Source organism: Psammomys obesus, unplaced genomic scaffold, assembly GCF_907164565.1.
Source record: "Psammomys obesus unplaced genomic scaffold, mPsaObe1.curated_primary_1811, whole genome shotgun sequence".
In the NCBI taxonomy this organism is placed as follows: domain Eukaryota; kingdom Metazoa; phylum Chordata; class Mammalia; order Rodentia; family Muridae; genus Psammomys; species Psammomys obesus.
In genome coordinates, this window is record NW_026596088.1 from 15,503,273 (window position 1) to 15,523,831 (window position 20,559).

Below are 20,559 nucleotides of genomic sequence, written 5' to 3' on the forward strand. Positions count from 1 at the left end.
CTGAATGGTACTGATGGTTGTTGGGCGTGATAAAACAGTAGAAAAGAACAAAAGCATGCCTTATGGCATCATGGAAACTCTCATCTCTACTCTTACTTCCAGGGATTCTGTGTGGAGTCTGGGGAGAAGCAGTAGAAAGTACAGGAGCATCTTAGCTCTGACGGTTGTGGAGATGCATGTGCTAGCCAGAGGCAGGGGCAGCCCCGACTTCTCTCATGCCAGGGAGACTCCTCACATTATCTCATCCTTGGGTCTCCTTGAGCCTGATATCCTGGGAGCCAACAGGTGTGAGTGTTGATATAATCTGGAAATGTTGGAAGCTAGAGTATGCCAAAGTGAGGTCACAGGAACACCGTGCATATTATGTGGGTCCACGGAGGATAGTGGCTGGTGTAAGGACATGGGTACTCTCTAGGACCAGCAGTAGCCAGTTGTTGCTGCTCTTGAGGGCTATGCGGTCCCCCTGGGCTTATGCTCTAGGTGGCTAACAATTAGGATATCTGGGAGAAGTTTGGGAAAAGTAGCCAGGACAACTTCCCTCAGGGAGTGGTTACTTTAGAGTGTCATCAGGACCCTGTGTTGCACCCCGGAACTCTGGCACAGAAAAGCCCTGTCCCCAAAGTGCATTGGCAGTCACCTCTGACCTCATTCTGGAAGCGCTGTGTCCCATCCTCCCACCTGGCAGGTCAAACTGCCCCATGAATCATCTTGTGGACAATGATTGTGTCCGTTTGCTGAGGTGAAAGAAAGGTCACCTTCTGGGGTTGCCCAGCTACAGGACACAAGGACTCATTTGATGGCCAAGAGCTGGACATGGTTTCATTCAGGGGTCTGCTTCCGTTCCTCTCATAGATAATGACACCCAAACTCTTGATAGAAATTTGTCTTGGAGGTGACTCAAAACAACCTGGGGATAAATCTGCAGAGAGGCTCCTTAAGTTTCTTGTCCCTGCATCTCTTTCTGTGTGCTGAGATCAATGAAGTGGAGTTTATCGGGACCATCAATTCAGCTTATTAGACAGTCCCAACACTCCCCATCAGCTACACCTTGTTTTTATCTCCAGTGGGAAACAGCTTGACATTGAGCAAGAGTGAAAATAAAAAGGTAACTTTTTATGGCTTAATTTTACAGGGGAAAGTGCCTCTTCTCAAGCCAGGCCTGGCTGTTGTACAGTTAAGTGTCCTTAAATAAGGGCAGGTTGGTGACATTCATGTAGTGTCTTTACATTGCAGTCCTCATGTCCTTCACTAGAGGAGTGATGCAGGGGTGGAGAGAGCAGAGACAGCCATCAGGACGCGTGGGAGGGTGGCTCTGAGCTAGTTTGTATGTAGTATGCCCTCAAAGGCCCATGTGATGAGGGTTTGATGAACAGTCCATGGTGCTATTGGAAAGTAGCAAAACCCTCAGGGTGGGACCTCGCAGAAGGAGGTTGGGTTATTGGCGGTGCACATTTGAAGGACATACTGGGACAGTGCCTTGTTGATCTTTTCTTCCTGCCCACCATGAGGCAAATAGCTTCCCTCTACTAGTTTCCTCTATGGCACACTGCTGTGACAGCAACAGGGCCAAATGACCATAGGCTGAACTCTCAGGGATCAAGAGATAAAATATACCTTTCCTCCCTTCAAGTCCTTCTTGACTTCTCTCAGCTGTTTGTAACAGCGGTGTCAAGCTGAGTAACACTCTGGGAAAACTTCCTAACTGGGAAGGTGTGGACCAGAAGACCTGGTGACCTCATCCTAGAGGACCCAGGTGCTAGCTGTGCTCATTACTTTCACTTGCTTGGGACCAAACCACGGAATAAAAATTATCCAAGAGAAGGGTTTGTTTTGACTTACTGTTTCAGAGGTTTCAGCCCATTGTCATGGCAACTGGAGCATGGGGAGGAAGCGATGTTCATCTTGTGATGGACCGGAAGAAGAGCGTGAGGAGGGAATTAGAGATCAAATATAACCTTGAAAGTCATGCTCCAGTCCTCTCCCAACCAGAGGCCAAGCATTCAATGCATGAGCATGTGGGAGACACTGCAGTCAAACCATATGTAAGACTAGATCATCTCAGCAGTGTGCATGTGAGAGCAAGTCTGCAGGAAGGTTGCTGGGCTGACAGGAGAAGCCAGCTGGAGTCTAAGGCAGGCACCCAGAGCTTACATCCATCATCATCTTCCTCCGTGATGTTTCTTGGAAGTATGTTTCTGTTGCAGGGCCCCAGAAGCAGCCGTCTGTTCCTAGTCTGGCATCCTGAAATGACAATGAAGGGCTGTGACCAGCAAGTATATGAACATTTTGCCCGATTCATTCTTTCTTTCTTCTCTCTTTTTGTTTCCTTCCCTCATCTGTGCAAGCTCGGCTTCAATGTTGAGCAGAACCATGACTGTGTGTATGTGAGGTGGGGAGTGGGGTTGCTGGTCACTGCCCTGGGCAGTGATAGGAGGTTGTAGGCAAGGCCATTCTCAGTCCTCAAGAAACTCATGGTTCAGGGACGGGGTGGCCAGCCCTCCTAGCTTGTGTGAAGCAGTCATTGTTGTAAAGTTGAGAAAATTCCAGGCAAACCGTCTGGCCTAGTTGCTGTAGTGGCCAGGGGTACCCCTTGTAATGGCTGGTGGTGACAAGGTGCTGCGTGGGAGGGAGGCAGCGTGTGCAGATCATTTCCTCAGGTGGGTGTTGTTCACTGCATGGATCATAAACGAGCCTGAAGTTTGCTCAGCGAAAGACGTTTGGGCAATCGTGTGAAAACGTGAGAGAGATGAGTGGCTTGTCTAAGATTGTGTGACTGACAGGCAAAGCTGAGTAGGGTGTCCAGGTACCTCCACGTGCTGCACTAGATATGACCACCTTGACTGGTGGTGCTTCACCCGGACCCTCTTTCACGTAGGTGTGGGAAAACTGAAGTGGGGAGGGACAAGGTGCCACGTGTTGTGAGAACCCCACCTGAGCAGGTTCTTAGTAAAAATGGAAAAGGAAGAGTCAAAAGGTTAGGCAGTTTGACCTGAAGGGACCGCTTAGTGGAAGCTGTGAAGAGCTGGGGCTCTTCACATAAATACAGTGAAAGGAAACACATGCAAAGAAGAACCTGTTGTTGGAGAGAGGGCCTGATGAGAGAGATCTGTGCTGTGCAGACAAGGCAGAGGCCGCGCAGAAAATAAATGCCTATTGTACTCTGTTTGATGTCTAAGCGCTGACTGACCACTGCTATGTGCCAGGTCCTTGTTGGAGGTGGCAGGGCAGCAAAGTTGACAATCTTTGCTCTCATGGTGCTATGTTCATTGGTGCTCAGTGAGAGATTATAAACAAGTGTGGATATGACATGGCATATTAGGAGTTCTGTTAGGTACATGAGTTCCTCCAGAAAAACCCTGGGTTTGAACGTCTTTCTTATGAAAATGGTGATCAATGGGTTTTTAATTGTAAGATAACCATAACATTTTGATTATGGTTGAAGAATGATCACCATGAGACTGACTCACAGAGACCAGGTTGCCACAGGGGAAACTTAAACAGCTTTTCTTGGAAGGAGGAGTCTAGGTAGCCATGTTCAGAAATAAAGGAAGGGACTGGGGAAGGTGGTTAACTCTGTCTCTGAAAAACACAGGTCGGGTACAGGGGTCTAGAGCTACACCCTCATTGCTTATGAGATTTAGCAGGGAGGACAGTGAAACTGGACCACATAGCGACCTCATTGGGAGCTGTCCACTTCACTTGAAAATATTAAAATCAAGAATCAGTGTGCTATGTATAGCACAGTATCAGTAATGCTATGTATAGCATTACTTTTGTTTAAGCTGTTTTTATCTCTCTTTCTCTCTCTCTCTCTCTCTCTCTCTCTCTGTGTGTGTGTGTGTGTGTGTGTGTGTGTGTGTGTGTGTGACATCTGTTGAACTGTTAGAAGAGGCCAGAGATGCTGTGGATTCTGCCTTATGTGGACTTTGGGGAACTGAACTCAGGTTCTTTGGAAGAGCAGCAAATGTTCTTAACTGCCAAGCCATCTTGGCAGGCCTGTGAGGCACTACTTTTAACATGAAGGTATCAAGCAATGCATATGATAGTATTCTGTTTCTTTGTCCATGGAAGGCTCGGCTGCCTGGTGTTGGTTGCCCATCATAAGTTCTAGCCAACAGAACTACTTGGCTGTCTTCCACAAACTTTCTCAGTATTGTTATTAAAACTGCATTCGCAATAAGGAAAGACAAAACAGTCTTTGGAAAGGGTCTGATGAGCTGAAGACATTCATCCCTTCACTGTGGTTAGGCAGGCTGCTTGTCTCCTCTCCAGCCACATCACTGTCCCCTGGGTCCTATGAGAACTTGGCATGACCCACTCTTAAACACTGTAGAGTCTGGCCAAATCTCCCCTCTTCATAGAGGGCTTCTTTTCTACTCTTTTCTACTCCAGACATCATGATGTCCACAGTCCCCTGTGCTGCTTTTCATCTGAACGTTTGCATCAACTCACTTCCACGATCGTTCATTTCTCTTGTCAAAGCATAAGTCTCATGAGGACAAGAATTTCGTCTGTGTCCCATTGTGTCCCAGTGCCTGTCATCATCCCTACCAGGTGTACTAAACCCAGTGCGTAGTTATTAAGTACAAGAATGAAAGCGTGCTATGCCAGCCTGTTAACTTGATGGTTGTATTAAATTTGCGAGTGTGAAGTAGATTTAGGAAGAGGCTCAACTCCTTTCCCTCCTCCACCTCCCTTTGGTGAGAGGGAAGGAGAGCTGGAAATAGAATGGGAGAAGTTTCTGTAAATTTCTGGTAACCATAGAGACGGTGATTTTCGTTTATTAATCTCCTGCTCTTGAGCAGGCTGGGGCCCCATGGTGATTTCTCCAAATTGCTCAGTCTGGTTATCCTGCAGCCTTCCTCATTAAGAAGCGCAGGCCCATTCCTATCCTGCAGCACTTTAATTACTGTGAGCAGAAACACTGCGCTCTTACGCTCATTACAGGGTGTTCTAACTTGGCTGTACCCCAATCTTGGAACAATGTAACACGGCCACCAGCCTGAAACCCCTGGAGCTTTTGGTGACAGGTGACAGGTGACAGGTGTGGGCAGCTTCTTCCCCACGCCTGGGGCTCTCCCTTTCATTCTGCTCTCTTGAGGGTGAGACTCAAGACCTTCTGGAACAGCTTTTCATTTAAGTCAGGGCAGGCCACCAGCAGGGTTCTTGCCCATGAAGCCTGTGCTTTTGGTGGAAAGAATTACCCCTGGGATGTGTGCTCTTCTTGTTGTCTGGCCTCTTGAGGGCTATGCTTTCACGGCTCTTTGGTCCTCTTCTCTCACAGAAAGACTTATAGCCTCTGGACAAATAAGGGTTTCCCCCAATGGCTCGAGGAAGCTGGGGGAATGGCCAGTTAGGGGCAACTCCTTTTGTGGCCATTTCTTCCTCAGGGAAGAGTTTGGTGCAGATGTAAGAGGGCCAGAGTTAGAATTCTACTATGGTAGAGGGCTTCTGTGGTAGCCATTAGTGGGGACCTCTCAGCTATGAGTGGCATTAGGCTTGGTCCTTTCATCTCTCATCAGTGTTGGGAGTCTGACTTTGACTTCCTTTTGGGGCCCTGGATGAATGGGATGTGGGGAACACTCCCTGCAGGGAAGGAGAGTGGCTTTAACAGAGACATGTCTCTGGGTGGAGTCAAAGCTCCCTCCTAAAGCTGGTCGCCTGAGGTCTGACCACCTTTACAAACACTAAGACTTCTTTCTGGCTGTGTTTTTCATTCTGCTGGTTTAGAAATGCAGAGCCATCCTTTTGGCAAATGTTCTGAGAGAACCTGCCATTGGCTGTGTGCTATACTAGATCAAAGCTTCTTACCCTATGGATCATGTACCCATAATAAAATGTGGGGGTTGTGAAAGATATAAAAAGAGTGAAAGAGTTATGAATGCAAGAACCACAGCTTAGTTTAAAATTCAAACTCATGATGAATCTAAGAAATTTCTGCAGGCACCCACCTGTGCTGTCACACAAATTTCACTGCAGCCTTTGGTTCTGAACACCTAAATAGGCAGTTTGCACCATATATACCCCGAGGCCACATAGCACCAATGGGTGTTCCCTGAAACAGAGGCTCAAGTTCAAGATTGTTGTGTGATACAAATCGCAAGGCTTCAGTTTGCGTAGAAATGCATTACAGACAGCAGAACTGCCTTTATATCCTGACCACCACCACTCACGAGTAAGTTTAGTGTGCCTTTGGATTGTGCTGAAAAGACAAGCATATGGAGATCACTCGGTTTCCACTGTCTTTAATAAATGGTGAATTTATGTGCATACCAAAGAATTGTTTTAAGATAATTTGTAATGATTTATCATTAAATTTTGACTTAAATACCTATTTTAGGTACCTATATACTCAGTGTCACGTAAACATTTCCCAGGTAAGAAGGGCTTATGGTTGTAAGAAGTCTTAAGAAGCCTTGTGCCCAGTGCTCAGGTCCCGCTGTACAGCTGGCATGGCCACCAACCCATTCTTGTGAGCTGGTGGAACAAGCCCTCAGTAGCTGTAGATTTCTGCCGCTTGGGTAAGATCCAACTTCAGCATACCAGAGATGAGGCCTTGAGGCGAATCTGGGCTCCTGATCCCACCAGAAGAGCTGAGGAAGTTTGGGGGTAAGCCCATACCCTGTGTGACTCCCGTGGTGTCACCAGCAGGTCCAAAAGCTGAGCCATTCTTCTTCTCAGGTGCCGCAACCTCTCCTTTCCTGACAGCCTGCCAGAGGTGAGCATCGTGTTCATCTTCGTCAACGAGGCCCTCTCGGTGCTGCTGCGATCCATCCACTCGGCCATGGAGCGCACGCCACCACACCTGCTCAAGGAGATCATCCTGGTGGATGACAACAGCAGCAACGGTGAGTGTCCCTCTCCCTGCGACGCCCGATAAGAGTCTTCAGCTTTGGGTTTTCATTTCTCAAGGTTCTCAATGGCTGTTCCATCTAGGAGGTGTCACCTCGGAGATATATTCATGATGGTCACTGCTTGGGAAGTGCGCCCCAGAGGGGTCGGGTCTTCAGTGGCTAACCGCTGTCTTTCCTAGCATTCCAATGCAATGTGAGGAGATGGAACGGCTTGAGTCTATCCTTCGCCTCTTACATGGTGATGGTTTCCTATGCAGCATCATCTCTTTGGTGGTGGTCCTCACCTCCACTTGGATGATGGTTTGTAGTTGTTTTGCCAGCAAGAATGAGGATGATGGTGATGATGGTGGGGATGTTGATCGATGTGAACAAATGAAAGCAATGCCACTGTTGGACATCTTTGTGAATCACTGGGTGCCCTCTGATGCCTGTCCCCTGTCCCTGGAAAGGCTCCCCTGCAAGCGCCTTACTGAACTCTTGAGCGTGTCTCTTTCTCCAGCTGCCGCCTCTGGTGCATGTTCCACACCCTCTGATTCTCACTCTCATAAGCTCCCAGACTCCTCCTACTTAAAGATCAGGTGTGCACAGCTTAGACATCAGTACTCTCAGCAGGAGCACATCTGCAAATATGCTTGTGATAATGCATTGACTTTAAGAATAATCGGCCATGTGTGACTGGATCACAAGCCCGTGAACTTGGCCTTGTCTTTCAGGCTTTCTGGGGCGTAGGTAGTAAATTCCCGATGAATGAGTTGCTGTAATGAGGTGGACAATTTTTGATTTGTTATCAATTAAAGCTGAAACATATCAGATAATTGAAATGCCTTTCATCTCAATAAGTGGAGTTTCCCTTTTCATTTTCTCATCGTGAGGTAAGGACCAGAGGAGCAGAGCTGTGAGGCGATTCAGGAGCTTTCCAAAGGAGGCGCTTGTGATTTACTTGCTTCATTGTTCCAAGGGCAGAAAGGAAGGGGCATCAACAGTGTGAGAAGGTTGTCAATGCCATTCTGAAAGAGGTGGTCAGGAGGGAGGTAGAAAAGGCCCAGCCTCCATCTCTGTTAGTACCCACCAACAAACATCTCGCTGAAGATTCAGTGAAAGGATTCTGCAGAGTGCTGTGCACCCTACTTCTCATATCACATGAGGAGGTGAAGGATGGAAGTACCTCACTCCCACAGGTGAGGGCATTTCCAAATAAAAGATACCCCAAATCCCACTCTGATACATTTATCACAGACTAAAGGAAGAGATAGCACTTGTCTTTAATCTGTGGAAAAAGCAAAGGGATGCCTGCTGGCATTCTAAGAAACTTAGTGTCAGATGTGGAGGATTTCTTATATGAATTTTTAACATGTAGACCTTATTCTGTCAATGCTAGTAAAACCATCAGATGGTTTTGGTAAGCAGAGTGAGAGGTTGAAGGCTGAGCAAAGGAGAGGCTTGTCTGTGCCGTTTGACCCTGGGTGAGAAAAGGGCCTCTGGAGGAAGGAACGTGGGTAAGGAGGCTCCTGCAGAAGGGCAACCAGAAGTCCAAGACCAGGAGGACTGAGAACAACACATAAGCCTGAGAGACATCACAGAGGAAGAGTTTGTGGGACCTGACATGGACAGATGGGGCAAAAAACGGCAGGGCACTGATGACTTGAAGTTTCAAGGCAAGGTGATGCGGGCATTGTCGTGGGACAAGGAGGTGGCAGAGCAGTGTGCTGGTGCAGTGACTACCCAGGAATGACGCGCATGGAAAACCGTTCTTAGGAGCTTCCAAACCCCTAGGGCCTCTGACAGCAGTGGTTCGGTGAAGTAGCTCAGATGCAGGGGTGACTACACTCAAATGCACAGGCGACAAAGCTGCATCTAGCTCGCTGAACATACCCAAGTGGGTGGCTGCATCCTAGGGAAACCCAAACAGGCTGTGTGAACCAGAGCCTCAGCACCCTGTATCCTGACTGAGGTATCGGCCGTATGTGGTATGCACAAAGTTACTGATGGGCTGTGGGATGTAGCTCACTGGTCGTGCACTTGCTTGGCATGCACAAGGCTCCAGGCCCCCTCCTCAGTGCCACAAAAATAATTTTTAAAAAATGTTGGCATTGAGGAAGCTGGGATGAGGGTGCATGAGACCTTCTACACCCTGTGTTTTTACTTACTCAAAAATAACAATGTTAAGCTAGATGTGGTGTTTCATGCCTATATTTCCAGCACTCCAGAGACAGAAGCAGGTGGATCTCTGTGAGTTTAAGGCTAACCTGATCTACAGAGCAAGTTCCATGCCGGCCAGGACTGTATAATGTTGCCCTGTGTTGAAATGATGATGATTTTAAAACCATCCCAAACCTCTTCCATGAGATTCTACTTCCTTAAATTGGAAGCAGGGTCTGGAAATTGCTGTTTTTAAAGCATCCTTAACAAGCCACAGCTCCGACTGACAGGCTGGATGAATGGACTAACATGCCTTCACACTCTGCACAATGTCACTGTGCAGTGTGGAGGGAAGGACTCTCAGGCTGAGGTGTGGGTTCTTGGATGCTTCCTGCAGTGGAGGAGAGGTGGGAAAAGGCCCTCTCTGCTCAGTCTCTGCAAATAGAGGAGATGGTTGCCCAAATGCCCAAACAACCTTATGACTGTGAACTGAGTCTGTCAGTGCTGTCCCAGCCTGGCCCTGCTCCTTTCCCAGGAGACCAGAACACTGTGAACCTCAGAGGAGGCTAGGAGTCCTGAATCAGAGTCTCCTATGTTGGGTAAAGAAGCCCCAACTGGGAAGATGGGGTGTTCGAAGAGAGGAGTAAGATAAGAGCCCAGAAGCTTGAGAGGGCATTGAATGTGAGAGAGTCAGGACCTGGAAGGAGAAGATGGGTCGTGACAGCTGGTGGCAGAATAGAAACCACAGGGGAATCAGAAGCTTGTGTTCCTCCACACAGTGAAGATTTGTGGAATGAAAGAGCTACAGGCAGCTGGATGGTAATGAGTCTGAGAAGAAAGAAGCATTTGGATCTGGAAGATCTGGGCTCTGGGAGCCTTGAAATAGCAGTGGCCATACAAGGCTGGGGGTGAGAAGCTGGAAGCAGAAGGGGAAGCAGGGAGGGGGAAATTCACTGTGAGAGATTTGATGCCAAGGGAGGATCACCAGCTAAGGTAAGGGGCTGAAGCAGTGTTTCCCCAAAATAAAAATTTACAGCAGCAGCAGCAGCATCTACAGCAAGAAGTAAGTTTCCATCTGACCCAGGATAACACGCCTATTCATGCCCCTGCACACACCACCCCTGATTGAAGCAGAGCTTCTAAGAAACAATACCCACTCTTACAATGCACAAAACGTTCTGCCATTTGCCACTGTATTCTGTGCTGTGGTATTCAATTCTATTGTACCTTGTTCTATTCTTTCTCCTTTAGAGGCAAGCTGCTCTCAAGACCCTGACTGCATATCGAAAGCACTTTGGTGAACTTGGGGAGCTGGGGGTCCAGGCCATTTCTGTAGTGATTAAATGGGTCTGAAGAGACCCTGGAGTCATGGGCACTGAAGAGAGGCTCTACAGAAGTGGGATAAGTTAGGTCTGGGGTGTAGATACCAAAGAGAACAAAGGATTCCTCTGCTCCCCAATCCTAAGATGCAGAGGAAGAATAGAGTCTGCTGGAGGCAGTGAAGGCAGCAGAGGGCATCACAGCCTTGAGCTCAGTCCTAGCACCCTGTGGCCAGCACTGATCCAAGATTAGAGTGCCCCTGTGTGGAATGGGGCAGGGTGTGACCAGCAGAGGGATGGTCCTGGCCAGCTGAAGGTGGCAAGAGGGATAGGAGAGAGACACACTAAGAAAGGTTCACCTCTGCTCTAAGGACACATCCTAGTGGCTCAGCCTGGCCCAGTGGCTGTGTCTCCACCCTGAGCTGTCTGTGAAGCTGCCCTGTCAGGCATTGTGACCCTCAGTAAAGACGGTCACAAGTTCATCAGGTGGACTCAGCTTAGCTCTGCAAACATTGCAGGAGTATGACCTATCCGTTCAAGTTCCCACCTTAAGTACAAAGATGGAGGAAGGAGATATGTCCCTTTTTGGTCACTTGTTGGCTTGGGGTTTTTTATGTGCCCTGTAGAGACCTTTGAGCCACTCCTTGCCTTGTCTGTCTGACAGAGCCCCTGAGAACAGCAGGGGCAAAGGGAGCAAAGGTTCTGTGTAAGTGACAGAGTGCTAAGGGGACTGAGGGACAGGTTAAAGAGGCAATAATAACACGACACAGCTGGTGGAGGTGACAGGTACTCAGACACTGTGTAAAGGCATCACCATGATGGGAAAGCACAGAGCTTGACACTCAGCCAGCCTTGCGGTCCCAGCCCTCTCTATCGTCTCCCTGCCAGTGTGTTCTTAACCTGTGTGAACCCTATTCTCCTTATCTGTAAAAGTGAGATGTTTAATTCCTACCTCTGGGATTGTTCAGAGTCCTGGAAGAGATAAGGAATGATAGAAGAATTTGGGCTTTTAAAATCCTAAATTAAGCAGTGCAGGGCCCTGGGAATGACTTCCTCCCAGAGCCCTCCTTCCCAGCTTTACTGGGGTCTCTGTGTGTGCTGGTACCTCCTCTCCCCGCCTTCTCTGCTTCAGCCTGTGCTTCCTCAAACAAAGGAAGAGGAAACCATACTTCCTTCCGTCCAAGCCTCTCCAATATTAGCTCCTTCCAAAGCCAGGGCCTGAGGCTCTGCCAGTGGTCCTGCGGAGGGGCCTCAGTTCATCTTCTCAGCTACTTCCTCTACCAGCCCTGCTTTTCCGGAGACTGGCTTCAGCTTAGGATGTGTCGCTCCCTTGTAGCAGTCTTAAATGTCAGTGTTTACTTGTAATTGGCAACATGAAGACTTATGCCAGGTGTCATCCTGCCTCAGGACATTGGTGTATGTTTGCCTTGCACCTGACACACTCTTAGTCCCACCTCATTCGTTGCCCTATTGTCTCTCCAGGGCTTCTCTAAGGTGCACTTTCTTACTTGGGCTGTCAGTGACCTGTACTGTTTAAATGCAGCCCTCGTCTCTGTCCTTGGCACCCTGTACCCTCCCTGACTTCTTTTCCTCCATAGCCACTTATTACCCTCTGAACTTAGCTGCTTCCTCTCGCTAATTTATCTGTACAGCACACCACACCACACACACACACACACACACACACACACACACACAAACACACACCACGTGAAAGCTCCAGGAAGAAGAAGCACCTGTGCCCCAGCTGTGTCCCCCATGTGGACTAGTGCCCACTACTTGCAAGGCTGAGTGAAGCTGGGGTCTGAAGACCTGAGCACAGTGGCACTCCAGTGCACTGGCAACCCTCTGTCTCCATGCCTAGCTGTTGTTGCTGTTCATGCTGCAGTAGAGAAGGCTGCTATGCCAGGCTCAGATTCCTTCCCAGCAGGCACAGAGCTGGGGCAGGGCCACTTGCTGCAACCCAGGTACGAATACAGGTAGCGGATGGAATGCAGAGCAGGAAGGGGCCTTTTCTTGACGTGACTCCAGCTTATCCTGAGCTCAGTGCCCGTCCTCAGGGCCGCAGGACCACCAAGCCTCCCTGCCACGGTCAGTGTAATCCATCTCCTGCAAGTCATCCTCATGATTAGCCACACCCTGCAGGCTCAGCTCTACAACTGTGAGGCATATCTCCAGGCTCTCGATGCCTCTCGATTATCTTAGGAAGACGATTCGAACAGGCTCTGAGCCTCTTGGCCTTTGCAATGAATTGCAGTGGGCCTTTCACTGTGGCTGGGATGTCACCTTGGGCTTCCAGAGGGAAAAGAACCCCAGAGTTTTCATACAATAGAGTTATCTCTGCCTTCAATTCTCTTTGTTCCCCCATTCATTGGTTCCCGCAGCAAGTTTTTAAGTCACTTGACTCTGAGCTTATTCATGCTCCACAATGTCCCAGTCCTGGGTTCAGAGCCAGGTTCTGGGTGACAGTGACTTTTTCAGGTCCCCTCACCAGCTATCCAGGTAGCACCCTGTTCCATAGCCTGGCTACATTCACTTCCAACAAACAAAACCACATAGAGACAAACAATAGGCTTCTTCCCATGTACTCTGTCTTATTTATGAATTCAGGTCCTCTTTTTATAAACATAAAATCATATGCCTTTCTTTTCCGACTCCTGAAATTTCAAAGTTAATCTTTATTTTGTTACTAAGCACATCAAAGGAATGGTAATGTCAACTCCCCTTTTAAGACTCCCGTTCCCTAGAGGCTTCAGTCTGCTCTTGATTAGGCAGACACTTGCTCAGCCTCCTTCCATTCCCAACACTTGCTCTCTACTTCTGCTTGAAGACCAGAGAGTGTCTTCAGCATGCCCTGGCCTTGAGGGCTTTGGTGGTCCTGTCCCTCTCTCCCAGGCTGTGCTGTCCCTTGCTCATGGATCTAGTCTTCATTATGACCACTTTCACATGGAGTCTTTCATGTCTGCTGCCCGGAGATGAGATAGGACTAGGTAGGATTCAAGTGACAAGAGAAATGGAGCTGTCCTTTGTGTCCTTGCAACCGACAGGCTACCAAGAGCCTCAGGTTCAGCCCATCAACCTTAGCTGACCGCCTTCATGAACCTCCATCCTGCTGTAACAAGATACCTTATAAATCAGTTTAGGGAAGGGGGTTTACTCTGGAGCACGGTCTGATGGCAGCCCAGCAGGTGGGAACGCACGGCCGCAGCAGCATGAGGCAGCTGGTCATACAGCATCCATGGTCGGGGAGCAAACGGAGGTGAATGCTAGTTCTCCGCTTACATTTTCCTTTTTATTCAACCTAGAACCCGGAGCAGAGGATGGCACCACCCACATGCGGGATGGGTCTGCCCTCCTCCTCATTTAAGCCTTTCTAAAATTACATGCACAGACACACCCAGAAGTGTTTCCATGGTGATTTTAAATCCAGCCTAGCTGACAGTGAAGAGGAACCGTCACACTGGCTCTTAGGAGGAAGCTGATACTACAGCGGGCAGAAGATGTCTGTCAAAGCCCCTGCATACATGGCAGAACCTGGCTGGCATCCGGATCTCACATGTTGTCTCCTTGCTCAGTTCTCACTCCACTTCTCCCGTCCTCACCCTGTGTGAGCATGGTCACCCAGGCCTAGGCAAGCCTGGGCTGGGTTTCAGTGCCAGAGCATGTCTTGTGGGAATGGGGAGACTCTGACCACTTAGGTCCAGGATTTAATAATCAAAAGTGGGACCATTTGCTTCCAGAAAGCTACCCTTCATTTTGCATCCCACAGAGTAGGCTGGATGAGGGGGCGTCTCCATGTTCCCAGGTCCCTCCTAACCACACTGTGTTTTAGCTCGCGTGAGTGGAAGAATGATATTTAGGATCAATGAGCCGAGATAGTCAGGCTAAGACTGCGGCGCGGCACTGGTCACCTCAGGACCTGTGTGTGTAGCTTCTGGAAATCACCTGGCCAATTTTGCGGGTAAAAGAGTAGCTACAAAACCCCCAGGACATAGGCAATGAAGCTAAGATTCAAGGAGAAAAAAAAAAGGTGGGCAGGGCCCCTGGCCAAAGAAAGCAAGGAAAACCCAGACCCTGCAGTCTCTTTCTATCATGCTACTTGGGGAATTTTATGAGATGTTATCTGGTTATCCTTGCACAGCCAAGATTCTCAGCACTTCCAGGGGAGGATAAACCACAGCCAAAGTGCAAACCACACACCTGAAAAAGGTGGGTCTGTGCTCTGAAACTCCAACATGGACTAGGGCCTCAGTCCCCTCGCAGGCACAGGATGCCTAGGATCTGCTTCACTGGAAGGCAACAGGCAGGTTCGGCTAGGAATGGTCCTCAGATTGGTGACTGGGTGTCTGGTCCCGGTGTCCAGGACTGCTGGTCTAGCCTGGTCCTCAGCTAGAGTGACCTTCAGTAGCCTCCAGAAAGACTAAGTCCTTCCCAGGCCTTCCCTCCCCCAGCTCATGGAGCCCTGTGCCTATTTTAAGTGTACCCCATAAATGAATCATGGCCTGCGATAGTGCTAAGAGCCACCATCATTGCGACTTCATGGAATGGGAAAACAGGCACAGAGAAGCAAGGCTACTTCTCCAAAGTCGCACAGAGGTGAGAGTGGGAGCCAGGCTGCATGGCTTCCTAGCCTTGACCATTGGACAGGCCGCCTGCCATGCCGCATAGTGCTCTGACTCAAAAAGAACCTGGCTGGCATCAGGGTCTCACGTGTTGTCTCCTTGCTCAGTTCTCACTCCACTTCTCCCGTCCTCACCCTGTGTGAGCATGGTCACCCAGGCCTAGGCAAGCCTGGGCTGGGTTTCAGTGCCGGAGCGTGTGACCTTTGTTCTTGTTCTTTAACTCCACCCCCTCTTAGAGAGCAAAACTGGGCAATGATGTAGGAAAAGTAAGGAATGTGAGCAGGATGGGCTGTGTCCTCCACTGGAATCTTCCCGGGTTCAGTAAGGAGAGGCATGGGGCACAGATGCTTTGAGTTTCTATTGAACAGTTAGTGACCATGCTAATCCTGTGACCTTCGAATTAGAAAAGGCATTGTGTGTGTGTGTGTGTGTGTGTGTGTGTGTGTGTGTGTGTGTGTGTGTGTAACTCTATGTCCGTGTATATATGATATGTAGTATGTCTGGGCATGCTTATGCATATATGTGTATGGCCATGTGAATGCTTTTGTGTGGATTGAGCCTTGTATACAACACAATCATGTAGTAGTGAGTTATGTATGCAGCCGTAATCAGTACAAAGCCCCGCAAACAGTGGATTGAGTCCCATCCCCTGCCTTCTGCCACCTTTCACCTTCAAATCCAGAGGAATGACGAGCCATTGCAGGACTGTGAGTCACTGTCAGTTTCCATGACTAGTAAGACAGTCACCATGTAATGACAAAATAGAAGCCTTGTTCCTGAACTTCTTGCTGTCAGCCGCTGGTCCCCCTCCATCTTCTTAGAAAAAAAAGTCTCCACCATTCTTTGGCCCAGAGCCTGCCTAATCACTTTTTAATGTTTCAAAGATGCTGGCCTGTAAAACCACCAGTGGCTTTACATGCAGCTAGAATAATTGCAAAAATTAAAAAAGAAAAAAGAAAAGCAGAGGCAAAAGCAGTCCGATAGTCTTACCCTTTATGAAGCTTAAAGAGTCCCATGTAGCTAAGCGAATTACAACCAAGATTCATACAGCTTAAAGGTGTTTACACAGCCAGCAATGTAAGCTGTCAGCCCCAGCCTTCCCTGGTCTGCTTCAGACTAAGGCACTTTGTCGCTACCTACCCCTGTCCTTTGAGCAGCAGGACCAGGCTTGTCCATGCACAACACTGGCAGTAGGCCCTTAGTAGCCTAGAGGTTCAGGTAGTGAGACACTGCATTCTGTAAGAGTCCAGTTGCTGCCTAGGGTTGCTTCTGCATGCTACATTGTTCATCAGTAGTCTGGAGAATGACTCCGTGTGATAATTAACATTGATCGTCAATTTGACACGATCTACAATCACCTCTGGGCATGCCTGTGAGGGAATTTCTACCCTGGGTTCAATGTGGTGGGAAAACACGAACTAAACTGCGGGCAACATCATCCCATGGAGTGGGGGGCCAGACTGAATATGAAGAAGAGAGAGTCTAGCACTGGCAGCTGCTGTCTGTTCCCTGAATGCAGGTGCCATCTGAGTGGCTGCCTTCAGCTCCTGCCACAACAACTTCTCTGCCATGGTGGACTGTGCACCCTCAGACTGTGAGCCAAGTGAGCCCTTCCTTCCTTAGGTCTCTCTTGTCAAGTGTTTGCTGCAGCCATGACAAAAGTAACTGACACACCCAGACTGCCGCACAGCCTGTCCTCTGCTGCCATCCAGCCTGCATTTCCAAGTTTCCTTACTGACTGGTTTGGCTCTTGAGTTCCTAATTTTCTGCAGGCAGCACACACCTGCAATTCTCTGCTCACTAAAGCCCAACCCCAGGCCTAGGCCCTGCTGTGGCCAGTGGCTCTGAGATGAGCAAGATGCAGAGACACATACTTCTCCCACATTCAGACTGTGACAGTTTGTCTCAGATCTCGCATGTGAATTTCTGCAAGTGGTACCTTCACCTGACACTCAGACTAGGGCCACGTGGAAGATGCAATAGATCCCATACCCACCTAGCTCATGCATGTATCACAGAAGTGCCTCTGTAACACCCCTCAAGGTGCCAGGTATCAGTGGCCCACCAGCCCTACCTCTGCAGGGAGAAACAATGGCCTCTTGGCAAGGGGTGGCCTAGCCCAGATGTGGCTGCTGTTGCATAGGGTCTCTGCACCTGCTGCTCCTACCCTTCTCTGATTGGGCTGTGTGCTAAACCTTTTGCCGTTTCACCACCAATCCACTTTCTTGGTGTATGGAATGGCCTGTCTTTGATGCCCCCCTTATCCTCTCCATGGGACCCCAGCTCCTTACCTGGTGCTGGCCAACTCTTCCTCAGGAGGACTGGACTCTGTTTCCTGTAGTTATACTGGGCCCCTCTTCCCAGGCTGTGATCTATCTACACCCATAGAGATGCTGGGATACGTGGAACCCTGAGGACCCTGCCTGTTTACGGACTAGCCCTGACCTCAGTTTCTCTACCTCAGTCCTGCATATTTCTACCATCTCCTCTGTTCTCATCAACCACTGGGATGAAGTCCTGACACACTACAATGATGCAAGCCTGGTGGGGAGCTTACAGTGGGTAGCTACAGTGCAAGCTACAGCAGGTAACCCATTGCCTCCTTTGGCCTTATTCTCTTATAAAGTTAATTGTCTTAGGGAATCAGGGCTCCCCAGAATACTTCCCTGACAGTGCCTGGAGGATGAGGCACCTGCTTCTCAGCTAATGAGAACCCTATGAGCCAGCTACATCAAGATGGCCTGGACCACTCTGTTTATAAACTAGCCAAGGTGACCAGTTTTGGATAAACAAAGTTGGCAGAATTCAGAAAAAGGCTCCCCTCCTCTGGTCAGCTGCCTGACCATCTGTCAAAGAGGAATTCTTGGAACTGGAGCTTGGAGCTAAGTGTGGGAGTGATGGGGGAAGCTGATTCCTGCCTGCAGGTCAGGGAGCCTGGTGCTGGCAGCTAGGAGTCAGGCTGTCCCTGAAAAAGGCCCCTTGGAATCCCTCCATGGCCCAAGTACAGCCACAGGAAAGGACGCTTTGTCCCTCCTGGCCTAGAGCCTATCTTGCTCAACAGCTGGAAAACACAAACTGTGGTGCTGGAAATTATCCAGAAAATTTGAGGCACTCCTTGTGAGCTGGGGTCCTCCTCTGCTTTCCCCAGGATTCAAAATAGGGCTCCAAACCAGACCAGTGAAACACTTCCTATTTGCTGAGGTTTGCATATGACCTCCAAATTCACATAAGAACCTTAATCCCCATTGCAACTTTGTTGAGAGGTGGCACTTCTAGGAGCTGTCAGATGGCTATACCCATCCTGAGTGGATTAATGATGTAAGTAACATTCTGGGATATCACAAGAGTGGGTCCTGATAAAAGAATGAGTTTGGTTGCTGGGTTATCTGCTTTCCATTACCGTGATGAAATACCCAAGGTAATCAGCTTATAGAGAAGAAAGTTTAGCTGGGTGTAGAAGTATATACCTGTAATCTCAGCACTTGGGAAGTTAGGGAAGGAGGGTCTCTGTGAGGTAGAGGCCAGCCTGGGCTACACAGTGAGAGTCTGCTTCAAGAAGAAGAAAGAGGGGGAGGGGGGAAAGGAGGGAAGGAGGGAAGGAGGAATAGGGTAGTGTATGGAAGAAATCATTCACCTCCTGGCTAGAATACAAAATTGGGAAAGAAGGGGGCTAGGCCCACTAAGCCCTTCTCATACCTAGAACTCCTACTAGGCCCTGCCTGTTGGAGTTTCCATCACTTTCCTTTAGCTCAGATTAGGAACCTTTCACAAACATTTAAAGTCTAAACCTCAGCAATCAGTAACCCACACCCCTCTCTGCTAGGCAATAAGAGCTTCTGTAATTGATCTATGGCTCCTTAATCTTGAAGTTTTACAACATTGTAGCAAGAAATTCCAGTTCTCTGTATGTCACCCTGATTCAAGTATTTTATTTTTTTATTAATTAATTTGTTTATTAAATTTGCATCATAGGCCCCTCCCTTCTCTCCTCCCAGTCCCACCCTCCCTCCTGCATACCCCCTCTATTCCTCAGAGTAGGAGCGCTTCCCCCCTACCCATATACCCCAGCTCATCTATTCACATGAGGACTGAGTTCATCTTCTTCCCCTGTGGCCTGGTAAGGAAGTCCCATCAGGAGGAAGCGATCAAAAAGCAGGCAACATAGTCCATGTCAGAGATCTCCCCACTCCCCTTACTAATGACCCCACATGAAGCCTGCTCTGCCCATTAGCTACATATATGGAGAGGACCTTGGTCCAGTCCATGCATTGTCCTTGGTTGGTGCTTCAGACTCCATAGGCTTCTCTGGGCCTTGGTTAACTGACTCTATTCATCTTCTTGTGACACTCCTGTCACCTGTAGGTCCATTTATCTTTCCCCCCTCTTTTCAACTAGACATCCTATGCTTTGCCCAATGTTTGACTGAGTATCTGTTTTGAACCATTGCTGAGTGGAGCCTCTCAGAGGACAACAACACTGATAGGCTTTTGTCTACAGGCATCGCAGGGTAGTTTTTAATTTTTTTATTTATTACAATTTATTCAGTCTGTATCCCAGCTGTAGCCCCCTCCCTCATCCCCTCCCATGCCCCTTACCCAGTCAACTGATAGGGGAGGTCCTCCTCCTCTTCCCTCTGACCCTAGTCTATCAGGTCTCATCAGGACTGGGTGTATTGTCTTCCTCCCTGGCCTGGTAAGGCCGCTGCCCCCCTCAGGGAGAGGTGATCAAAGAGCCAGCCACTGAGTTCATGTCAGAGACAATCCCTGTTCCCATTACTGGGGAACCCACTTGGAGACTGAAGTGCAGTGGGCTACATCTGTGAAGGGGTTCTAGGTTATCTCCATGAATGGTCCTTGGTTGTAGTGTCAGTCTCAGAAAAGATCCCTGGGCCCAGATTTTTTGGTTCTGTTGCTCTCCTTGTAGAGCTTCAGTCCCCTCCAGGTTTTTCTATCTTCCCCTTTTTTCATAAGATTCCATGAACTCTGCTCAAAGTTTGGCTATGAGTCTCAGCAGCTGCTTTAATACCCTGCTGGGTAGAGTCTTTCAGGGGTCCTCTGTGGTATACTCCTGTCCTGTTCCCTGATTTCTCCATCTTTGGAGGTCTATTCCATTAAAAAATGGGGTACAAAGCTAAACAGAATTTTTTCAATAGAGGAATATCGAATAGCAGAGAAACACTAAAAGAAATGCTCAACGTCCTTAGTCATCAGGGAAATGCAAATCAAAACGACCCTGAGATTTCACCTTACACCCATCAAAATGGCTAAGATAAAAAAAAAAAAAACTCAAGTGATAACACATGATGGAGAGGATGTGGAGAGAGGGGAACCCTTCTCCATTGCTGGTGAGAATGTAAACTTGTACAACCACTTTGGAAATCAATCTGGCGCTTTCTCAGACAATTAGGAATAGTGCTACCTCAAGATCCAGCTATACCACTCCTAGGCATATATTCAAAATATGCTCAAGTATACAACAAGGACATCTGCTCAACCATGTTTGTAGCAGCTTTATTGGTAATAGCCAGAACCTGGAAACAATCCAGATGTCCCTCAGCTGAGGAATGGATACAGAAATTGTGGTACATTTACACAATGGAATATTGCTCAACAATTAAAAACTAGG

General features: G+C 48.6%; 1 protein-coding gene across 1 annotated transcript in view; it reads left to right on the plus strand.

Annotated features, from left to right (window-relative positions):
- Galnt18 (polypeptide N-acetylgalactosaminyltransferase 18) overlaps positions 1 to 20,559 on the plus strand; it is a 293,715-nt gene that overhangs the window by 156,343 nt on the left and 116,813 nt on the right. The window contains exon 3 of the mRNA XM_055627617.1: positions 6,682 to 6,848. Within this exon, the coding sequence (XP_055483592.1) occupies positions 6,682 to 6,848 (167 nt within the window). The remainder of the gene's footprint in view (positions 1 to 6,681; positions 6,849 to 20,559) is intronic.